This window comes from Cajanus cajan, chromosome 1 (assembly GCF_000230855.2).
Source record: "Cajanus cajan strain Asha chromosome 1, NIPB_CcT2T_4, whole genome shotgun sequence".
Lineage (NCBI taxonomy): Eukaryota > Viridiplantae > Streptophyta > Magnoliopsida > Fabales > Fabaceae > Cajanus > Cajanus cajan.
The window spans coordinates 33,378,354-33,389,885 of NC_138517.1; the positions used below are offsets into that span (position 1 = coordinate 33,378,354).

Consider the following 11,532-nt stretch of genomic DNA (forward strand, 5'->3'; position numbering starts at 1 on the left):
TAATAATAAAGTAATAAAAAGAACTAAGAACACATACCAATGATAATTTTTAATTGATTGTCACTAAAAATATTTCATATTATCAAATGCATAAGCATTAATCTTAATTTTTTAATTTTACAAGATACTCAATAACTAAATATTTGTATTTTAAAATACTAGAGTAGATTTTATTTCCTATTTTGTAATACATTAACTGAAATATAAACAATCTTGACATAAATTAAATATTTTTTATTCCATAATAGGTATGTTTTAATAAACTTATCCAAAAATACTTAAAGAAAAAAAAATAGAATGAAAAATAAAATAAACTTTTTCAAAAATTAATATTACCTTATGCATAAACTAATTTATAAAAATTATTTCTTTTTTTTTTATAATTTTATTTTTAATTCATACATATAATAAAAAAATTAATTTAATTTTCTTGTATTTATCTTCTAAAAATTCTTTTATAAAATTTATCCAAACAAGTCTAATATAGACAATTTTAATATCAAATTAGAAGTTTGATTGAAGTAGCGCGAGACCCGTATTTAATTCCATAGGGTAGAGACACGTATTTAATTCCATAGGGTAGAGACACGTTTTGTTGTATTTCGAAACACAATTCCAAAGTTAATCGAAAACATATAATACACTGTCGCTAATCGTCGTTTAGGAATAGTGTTGTGCTCACATCTACAGACACACCAATAGTGTTGCACAGTTTTCCTGCACCCACTGCCATTTTCTGTAGTTTTGGCTTCAAAACACACCACTGATGCCACTGCAAGCAGCAAAATGATTCCTACCTACCCAATAATCGTGTGATTCTTTTCCAGGTCTCATTTGTGATTCAAATTGATTTGTGGAGCAATTTAAACACCAAATCAATTCAATCACCAATTCATATCACCAGTTGCTTGAATAGTACGGATACATATGATTCATGGTGCAATTTAAACACCAAAATGACTCACCAATTCATATCGTCAGTTGCTCCTCAAATCATATACTACTACCATGTCGCTACCATCTAACAATGGTTGCACAAGAGAATTATGTTATAACATGTTATAGTAGGGACCAAAACATAAAGCAGAACATAAGCATCTAGAACCACAAATGCCAAAGATCATGAGCTAATGATGTATGTTCCGGTCGGTGAATTAAGTAGGGTGTCCATACAAATTTGCCAGCCCCAGAAACATGTGAAGGGCCACATGAATCAAGGATCGAACAGTAAATAGAATTGTATCAACTTAAAGAACCCTAACCATAAACCCTTGTCAGTTCTATGTTAATCTAGGTTTTCCTACTCCAGCCCCATGAGTGGGTGTAAAGCTACAAAACATTCATCGCAAATGTAGATTAAATAAATACAACAGCAAGAATAATAGAACTCATTTTGCCTACGAGGCAGTGTATCATTTTTCGGTCTTTGCAGCACACGCCACCACATGAGATTTGAATTTCTCCAACTCGGCCAAAACCTCATTTTCTGGTCTGTAGATCAAATCACTCATGCGCCATATCTGCACGAATGAGTTTGAATGCATCAAAGACAATGTGTTAAACAAGCCAAAACACATGTTTCAATCATAATGATTACTAGTAATTAATCTTGAAACACCTGAGTTACCAGTTCATTAATGGATGAGTAAATTATTCAGAAAAGACATGCATACCACCTAGTGTAAACTCATTTGACTTAGATTTAAATGACTTAATATTCACATAAAAATAAAAGGAAAAAAAATAAGTTAAACGACAGAAAATTAGATCTGCAAGTGCATACTTCAGATCACGAAAATTGAAATGCGAAAGTAGAAATGCCAAATGCCAAACGAGAAGAAATACCAGGATGAGCCTAAAAACTGTGATCTTGGGAGAGGAAAAAGATGAGTTACTCTTAAGGATTTGCTTTTAAGAATATTAATAAATGGATCATGTTTCAGGTATACAAATTTGATAATGACATGCCACTTACAGGTTGTTTGCAAAATTAGAATCCTCTATTATATGAAAATGACAATCATTAATAACTATTTGCTAAGATATATATTTCAAACATTAAAAGCTTTGCATACCTGCAGTGTTCCCCCTCCACCCGTACTTTCACAGTCATCAGACACACTAACAATAGTCCATGGATCATATGCATTCCAATGGAAGTCGACTACTTTATCTCTGCATATAAAAAGTTAACAAAATTAAGCAGATTGGGGGAAGGGGTCCAGTATATATATCTTGAGGAAAATAAAATTTGCATTCTCAAGAATTAGTCCTATATTATTTGACAGGCCTTTCAAAATATGGGATGAACAATTCAAAAGGAAGAAGCAGTCAGAAGAAAGCTGCCAGACAATGACACAAAATGCTATGCACGGCAGCAACTAATTTGGTGCTATCTTAAGGATATCACTTCTATAGAATAAATAAATAAAAATTAATATTGCAAGCTTGCAGCCAATACACCTCAAATGGACAGTATCTGACAATGCTATGATCAAGGAAAAATCATTAGTACAAATCATGTTTTACAGTATTTATGTTTGACATTCAGCATTTCATCATGAATTCTTGATATCAAAGGATGTCATGGTGAATGACAAGATCAAAACATTGAAAACAGATAATCGGGCAACATGAGCAACAAAGCAAAACTCAAAAGGTGTAAGATAAGAAATCCGAGGAGATGCATCAGACAACAAACAAAACAATTTGATAGATCTTGCGCTTTTGACCAGGCTAAAAAGTTTAAATAACAAGAGTTAATTTAGATCTAGACGATTAGAATAACAACAGTTAAAGGTAAAAAAAATAAAGTAGTTCCATACCTATGACCTGCATGCTGGAAAAACAACCCTGGGGGAGAACTTATTGATTTTCCAGCTCGCTCTATCTTTATACCAACCTACAATATAAACAAAAAAAAAAAAAAAAAAAAAAAAAAAAGAGGGATTGAGCTGTTGACACCAGATTTTATTTTGGGGGCATGAAAGTAGCAAGAGATTAATGAGTGAAACTGCACCTTCTCATAGTCCCAGATGTTTAAGAGACCATCTTCAGCTGAACTTCCAAATACAGATGATTTGTCTGGAGACCACTGAATCAAATAAACAATGATTATCATATGTTAGTGTAGTAATAATATAATGCCAAGTGATGAGGATAATTATTAGAAAAGAAAAAGCATGTCCAAAATTACCTGAACACAAAGAACAGCAGCTTTGTGACCCTCAAATTTATGGATGGGTGACCCAACTCCATTAGATGTGAGATTGCGGCGATCAAACAAGCGAACAGAATTATCTGCTGACCTGCAGAGATATGGTGACAAGTCAAACAAGGATGTGATGTTTCATCAACTTGCGCATAATGATATGATAAATAGTGCACGTGTCCAAACTAAATTAAATGAATTAATGAAAATGAGAACTATACAACAGCAAAACATACCCAGTAAGAATCAGATTATTATCATGGGGGTTCCAGTCAACACAGTGAAGATCAGCATCATGAGCTTTTTCAACCTGTTGCCAATTCATGGCAGAGGAGAAACAATTAAAAAGAATTCAAAGACTCTGTATAAAGGTTATGCATATCAATACTTAAAATATAGATGCATATTAATGTCATTGCATACACCTAATCCAATAAGTTTGTGAGTAAACTAAAATCTACTAAAACAAGTGTCAGGTCCACCAAAAAAAAAAATTTACTTGTATAAAATAAAGGAAAACAAATTTAAATACATGATTGAAGTATAAAGCATATACCTTAACCACAGGGCTAGAGCCAACACGTGCATCCCATAAGATGAGACAAGAATCATCTCCAACACTACAGAATTCCTGTGCACTTCATGAATATAATGATGTCAGGAAGATATGGTTCTTTATAAAAACAGTATTTACCTCATGCTGCTACTGTAATACAAATGCACCAGATCCCTAAAACGAAAATAATAATAAAATATTTCCCGTCCCCCCTATTATCTTTCAAAAGGTATTTAATAAAGAATAATATGGAGATGATGAAGCAGGATGAGCAGAGGACACCCTAGACTTCACCCTAATGCTTATTTTAGACACAGGGAGAAAAATAAGCAAATAGAAAATGGAAGGAAAACAAACAAGAGAAAAAAACATTGTTCTCTTCTATTGTTTAGAAGAACAGAAAAGACAGATAGAATGTTATTACTCCTTCCTCTTGTTAGGTTGGGAATATTAGTAGGGGCATGTGCCAAATAAATAACTTATGTATCCTTTCGATGTAACAAGTGGGTAACCGAGCAGATAAGTAAATTTGTCATTCAAAACAAAGTTGCCTCATTCCTAAATCTTATCCCAACAGGAGAGAATATTTATGTGGGTCCCACCATTTTTCTCTCTGCAAACAAAAGAGAGGAAATGGTATAATCCATTCATTTTCTCTCCCACTCAACCTTCAAGTTTCTCTAAAATGTCAAAACCAAACTATTTTTAAAATTTCATAATAAGTTGAACATTAAAATGAGAATAGCCATTCTATTGAGGAAAAGCAAAGAAAGAAACTACTCGGTATATATGCAAATTACCTAGATGGGCAGAAAGTCACATCTTCAACAGTATCATCATGCCCACAGTAGATACCTCGTGGTCCAACAGAAGGGCCATCAACAGTTTTATCATTGCCTTCTCCAGATTTGGAGTTTGGTTTAATAATTGATCCTCCAGATGCAGCAGATGTTATATGGTCTTCAATACTCCACAACACAACCGTTTTGTCCTTACCTGCAATTTAAGTTACTTCTTTCAGATATAGAATAACCACATCAAGAATTAAAAGGAATTTGATAACCCAATTGTTTAAAGTTATCAAGTATACAAACCTCCTGAAAGAACATAGGGCTCAGTTGGGCACATTGCAAGAGCGAATTCTGCATTATCTTGGTGACCAGTCAATATCTACAAGAAAAGTTATACTGAATATATAAAGAAGCAGCAACCATGCCAAATAACAACAATAGAAACAACAACAATGTCACACTAGGAGTTTCTTTAATTGGTAATGAATAATTCAGAGGAACTAAAGATGAGGGCCACATATTTCAAAGTGGAGTGACCAATTTGATAGTATTCATTTGAATTTCAAAGTTTTTGCCGAAGAAGCATGCTGCATTCTCTACAGTCTTGACATATTGGTATCAGATACATATCGAATACCAATAAATGGGGATGTCTAGTCTTCACATATTGGTATCAGATACATATCTAACACCAATAAATGGGGATGTCACCAATACATATCAAAGTAGTATCCAAGCCATTTTTATTAAAGTGGCAAATTATGCCATTACAATACAGCTGGGACACTTCTGAAATATGGCTAGTGAGATTCAAACAGCTTAAATTCATCTCAAAATGGACTATTCAGTTTTTTCCTTTGTTTGACTCTTTGGTTAACTCCATAAGGCATAGGTGTGACTCTTCCCAGCCTATTACAATATGACAATCTGGTATATGTCACCACCACTTACACACATAAGCACATGCATAACTTTTCCTTCACAGGATGCATGACCTGCTGGATTGAGTTTTGTTTATTTTTTGTATTTTCACAAAAACCAGAATATTATATATTCATAACTTTAGTTTGGATTTTAGGTATTGAAATTATTTTATGGCCTAAAAGTTACTTTAACTTAAAGGTTTAAATTTAAAGCTCAAAATAAGAGCTTTAAAAATGAAGTAAATGTTTGTTTAGCTTAAAAGTTCCTTTAAAACTAAAAACTTTCTTTCTTTGCCATACATTGGTTGAATATTGATTACTGAATTAGAGGGAAACTAAGGTGGGCAGCTTATTTTAAGAATTGTTTTCTTAATAAAAAAATATTTTTCTCCCTTTTTTCATTTTTTTAAAAAATAAGCTCCTTATATATAAAGAAACTTTCCTCCAAAAGGGTTTGGCCCAACTTCTCCTTTTTAGAAGAAAAGCAAGAGAAGTGCAGAGCCAGACACTACCCTATTATGTTTTATAAATTTATTTACTTTATGTACATCTATATGCCATAAACATATTGCATCTCATAATTTTTCAAGAACAGCCACATTAGATCATAAAGGTGCATAGTAGGTTTTTGCACCAAAACCCATTCACCCCAATAATACTACACCATCCTTCTGTTCAATAGAGACAAATTAATCAAATGAAACTGCATCATAATCTGACTCACATCAAATCCTACTTATAAGGAAGATCCTATTTCTCACAAAAGAAATAAATAAAAAGGAACATTAATCTGCTTCATTCTTTCTCATGTTCCAAGAACTTTTTGAGATTTAAGTATGTTATGAAATATTAATGCCAATTCATACCAGATCTGGACGAGAGTTTGTGGCTCCAAGGACAGCATGACGGTTAGGTTGATTTTCAACATCCCAAACAAGAACCTGATATTTGAAGAGTTACAAATAAGGAACCACAAAACCAGGAAATCAAATTAGCTCCAAAAAATAAAAACAAAACAAAACAAACTGTAAAGTTCTCACATCAGGGCTATCTGTATGTGTAGCCACTATCTTGGAATTTTGTGGCAATTCCCTGATTCTGTTAACCTACAAAGCAAAGCCATAACACAATGAAAATTCAAGCCAAAATATAAACAAAAAATTCAAAACCAAGGCAGATTAAGGAACACACTTATTATTCAATATTCATTCTTTATAAATTATCATAGTCCATGCATGCTTCAAATGCATCCAGTCCAATTTTTAACCCATCCACAATGTAAACAGTAAATATACATGCATATACCTCGCCAGGATGTATGATGGTCTTGTACTTCTTCACAAATGGGGATCGCGCCTCTTCATTAAACTGAAATGAGTCAAAAACAAACCTAGCTGCTCAATTGAATTTCAAACACCAAAGTATAATCATTCAAAGAAATTGCAGACAGTTTTGACATAGTTCTTCATATTGCCGGAATTGTGGCCAATGCAGCCACAATTGCAGTTACACAGACCACAAAAGCAGGCCAAAATTGTGTAATGGACCCTTTTTTAAAACCTTGGGCAAGACCCATCACACCATTCACATTCACACAACCACACTTCACCTGAGAAATGTGCTCTGCAGCCGCAACCCTAGGCTTCACAACCTCGCAATTCGCAATCACCAGAGTATTCGGCACGCTACCATCAGTCTACCAAGGAAAAAAAAATTTATTTTCAGTAAAAACAGTTTTATTGTAACTAAACAAAAACACAAACACACTCGTTACCTTAACACCAAATAAAGACACACACAAAAAAAAATCCCACCCCTCAACACATTAAAACTGTTAAATTTAAAATAAATAAAAAATTAAAAATAACAATAACAACAAAGCATTAGATTGCCTGCTCGGAAAGGTAGAGACGCTGGCGATTCTTGTAAGTGGCTTGTTCGAGCTGAGGGCCCCACCTATGAACACCAAAAAAAAAAAAAATTAATTCAAGATTGAAAAAAGAAATGCAAAAAAAAAAAAAAAAAAAACCCTAGAAAGAAACCTGCAAGAGAGAGAGGGCCAAACGAGGTTGTGGTTGGCGAGCCAATCGTAGAGAACAGGAACAAGGGACTTCCACTGCGTGTACTTTTCGTCGACCGAAGGTTGTTGTTGTTGTTGTTGTTGTTGGTGCTGTTGCTGCGTTTTTCTCCCTTCCTTCAAAGCCTTCGCATGTTGTTGTTCCTCTTTCTTCTCGTCCTTGGGCTTCGGTTTTCGTCCCCTTGTCTCCTTCTTCTTCACCACCTGTTGCGGAGGAGTCTCCATCTTCCTTCTCTCAAACTCTGCTCACTCTCACTCTCTCGCTGCTTTCTCTCTCTCTCTACACTCGTTTCGTCTTCCAACCCCTTAGTCAAAAAAAAAATAACAAGAATGATTTATTATGCGAACAAATAAATAAATAAAAATAACTAGGGAAATTATTTTTATTAATATTAATTTGAATCTGTGTTTGTTCAGACATTAAATGTAAATGATCTCTAGTGAACAGATGTATGTATACAGTGCACTGAAAATGTTATCAGAAATGAGATTCAATTTTATGAGTTCACTGTAAATGTTATCATAGGAAATGAGATTCAATTTTATGAGTTGGACTATTAAAGATTGGGCTAATAGGTTAAATAGATGTGGATTTTTATTGGATTTTTATTATGAGTTAATTCCATATATACAGTGACTAAAAACATTTTACATTTATAATTAATTATATCTTTAATAGAATTATATTTTTTTATTTAATTAAATAAAAATAAAATAAAATAATTTAGAAAATATGATTAGTTTCGAATATAAAAATTTTACATTAACAATGTATAAATAATTAATTCTTTTACTATTCATATTAACGCCAAAGAGTTATATTGAAAAATGGAATTTGATTTTTTCGCATAAATTACTAGAGACAGCCTAATAAAGTTAAATAGATATAGAGTTTCATTTAGTTTTCTTGTCCATATGATACGGCAAAAATGTTATCTAAAGGAATTAGATTTGATTTACTCAAATGGAGTACTTGGATTGACCTAATAAGACTAAATGGATATCAACTTTCATTCAATTTTTATTGTTCATATATCAAAAAAGTTATCTTAGGAAATAGGATTTGATTTTTCCATAGGTGCAACGTTTCTTAGTCTTTTATCCTAAATAAAAAAAATATTTTTTGATAAATAAGAAGAAAATAAATAAAATTTAAATATTAAAAATAAAAATAAAAATTTTATATTTATTTTTATTCATTTTCTATTATAAGGTTATGTGTATATTATTTAAACTTTCTTGACAATAAATTGACCTTCATTTATTTCTTTGAAAAGATCATTTTCATATATAGTTAATTTTTTTTATATAAAAAAATGATACATGTATAACAAATTGTATAATTGAGGTATTAGAATTTATTTAAGAGGCTGACTTCTTTTAACAGTTTTTTTTTAATACACAAATTAAAGATTAAACTCTTGACAATATGCTTAAAGAACAATGTTATCTACTAAACATGTCATGCTTAGTTAGTATTGTATAAATTATTGTATTATTATATGTAATATCATTACTAGGAGTGGACATAGGTTATATCATGTCAAACTTTGAATATACAGATTAAATTTATTTTATAAAATCAAAGTTTATGCTTAATCTCTATTATCTATCATAGTTTTTTTTTATAAACTTAACATGACATTTTAAAAAATCTGATCTGACCAATCAACTTATTTAAAAAATTATTTTAAATTAACAATGTTTAATATGACAACAAATTTATTTTCAAATACTTGTGCAATTTTTTTTAATATGTGTGATCAAAAAAATTTGTTTATTTCATTATTATTATAATTTAGATATTAAAAATAAGGGAAAAAATAACCTAAAAATGACAACTCGTACATAAATATACTAACATACATTCATGCACATATTGTGAAGAAATAGGACAATCTTATCCTAAAAAACACTTTTCATTTAGACTATTATAAATAATCAACCATAAAGGTAAAGATGTGACTACTAGAGTTTTTATTTTCAATTTCTTAATTTCATATGAATAGAGAATGTAAAACACATTTAAGTGTAGTAAAAATGTCAAAAAAACATTGATAATTTTGTTTTTTTTATAACAATTTTTTATTTAATTATATTATTAATAATGTAATATATATATATATATATATATATATTACATAGATAAATGGATTGGTTTATAAGTTTAACAAACTATTTATAAACCAATATCCAACCTTCTTAAACAATAAGACTTTTTAAAAATCAAAATCTAACATTTTAATTAAATAGGTCAGGTCATAAACTACTTAAGGTTAGATCTATTTACATCCCTATTCATTACTCAATTTTAACTATTATGTATAATTTATTCATTCTATGTCACAAGATTTAATTTTTTTTTTGTGCCATCAATTAAATATAGTATAATTGTTAATAATTTAATTACTTAAGAATAATGTAAAGAATAACCAAATCTTTAAAATGTTTAAAAAAATTAAAATAATGAAAAAACATAGAGTCGAGTGTTCCAAATTAATCATGTATAACTAACTATAACCCTAATATAAAAAATCAAGTCTCTCATCATAAAAGGAAACAACTTTATCTTATTTATCTATGACTTTTACAATTAACAATAACCTTTCTACTATTCACTTTTTTTTTTATTAATTTGTTAATATATACCATGTAAATGTACTAATATTAAATAAATAACGTTTTTTAAAAAATTCTTCTTAGTAGTAAAAAAGGTGAGTGAATTAGTTGAGTGAGTACATCTAACTCTAAAATACTTAGTTATTTGTATTTCAATTTAGATCTGATTATTTGAATATCTTTATATATTTTACTAATATCATCATGTTCATTTATATTTTTTTTCTCATCTGTCTATGCAAAATCTAATACAACTTTCTTCCACTTAAACGATATATACTCAAAAAGATTTTAAAAAAAATAAAAATATATGATGTATAGCAATTTTTTAAAGTAGTAAATTTTTACATGTTTGATTTTCAATATTACCTTCATTTGTGTTTATAAATTTAAAATTAAATTAAAATATATTTTGGTATTTTTATTTTTGTAAGAAAAAGCTTTAACTTAATTATGAAAAGTTCATATATTGGACTTTTTACTTTTTAAAATAGGTAATTAATTTTTTTGATAAAATTATTTTAATGATAATTTATATAACATTTATTACAATTTATTTTTTAAAAATATATTTGATTTATTTCAAAATTAAAATTTTCAGTTAATTATTCAAAAACTATATAAATAATGAGTTGTATCACACTTTATTTTCATTTTTATATTCATCTTCAATATTTTTTTCAACAAACTTTGAAATATTGCAAAGTATTATTTTATTGTAACAATGTTACATATTTTTTAAGGTATGTAACAAAACTAACAATTTTACTACGATACAATATATATATATATATATATATATATATATATATATATATTAAATATTACAAAATTTAGTTTCTTTACCTTTGAAATTTAATTTAATTAATAAAAATATATTAGCAATGACTTATTTTGTGTATTTTTTTTTACATGCCTTTCTATTGAAATGGTGATTTCGATAAATATATAAATTATGATTGAATAATGACACATAAACTATTAATTTTTAATTTTACAAGAATTAGTTTATTATTATTGTTCCTGAGCTTTATTATTATTGTGGACTTTTTGTTTACCACTCCAGGTGAGTTTTTAGAAAAAAAATCCTAAATTGAGTAATTTTTTTTAGAAAACTTTCTGATATGAATTATTTTAAAAAGAAAAACATATTCGAAATGAGTAAATTGTGCCCGGAAAAACATAACTTCTAATATGGAAGTTGAACGTCTATATTTTTTATAAAAGAAAATGGTGTCGTTTTTAAAATGATTTTTTATTTTTCCTAAAAATGTTTTTAATGTAAAAAATATCATTTTAATGAAAATTCAATAAAAAGGTAAGTTGTAATCTTCAAACACAATTTAGTCATTTTA

At 29.2% G+C, this 11,532-nt stretch overlaps 1 protein-coding gene across 1 annotated transcript; it reads right to left on the minus strand.

The window, feature by feature from the left end:
- Positions 1–1,123: 1,123 nt before the first annotated feature.
- On the minus strand, positions 1,124–8,075 carry LOC109806076 (WD-40 repeat-containing protein MSI4). Its single transcript, XM_020368428.3, has 16 exons — positions 7,978–8,075; positions 7,524–7,863; positions 7,374–7,437; positions 7,091–7,177; positions 6,787–6,849; positions 6,522–6,587; positions 6,348–6,422; positions 4,862–4,937; positions 4,568–4,763; positions 3,768–3,849; positions 3,448–3,521; positions 3,197–3,308; positions 3,020–3,094; positions 2,826–2,902; positions 2,076–2,175; positions 1,124–1,520 (listed from the first exon to the last, which is right to left on the minus strand). The coding sequence occupies exons 2-16, from the start codon at positions 7,781–7,783 to the stop codon at positions 1,413–1,415; spliced, it is 1,515 nt and encodes a 504-aa protein (XP_020224017.2). The 5' UTR covers positions 7,784–7,863; positions 7,978–8,075; the 3' UTR covers positions 1,124–1,412.
- Between the last annotated feature and the right edge of the window lie 3,457 nt (positions 8,076–11,532).

Bases quoted from the DNA above. Each gene is read 5' to 3' on its own strand.
- LOC109806076 (XM_020368428.3), bottom strand. From the start codon at position 7,783: ATGGAGACTCCTCCGCAACAGGTGGTGAAGAAGAAGGAGACAAGGGGA. The intron at 3,850-4,567 runs GTAATTTGCATA...ATATTCATGAAG, and splicing joins GTGACTTTCTGCCCATCTAG to TGCACAGGAATTCTGTAGTG. The intron at 2,176-2,825 runs GTATGGAACTAC...TTTTATATGCAG, and splicing joins TTCCAGCATGCAGGTCATAG to AGATAAAGTAGTCGACTTCC.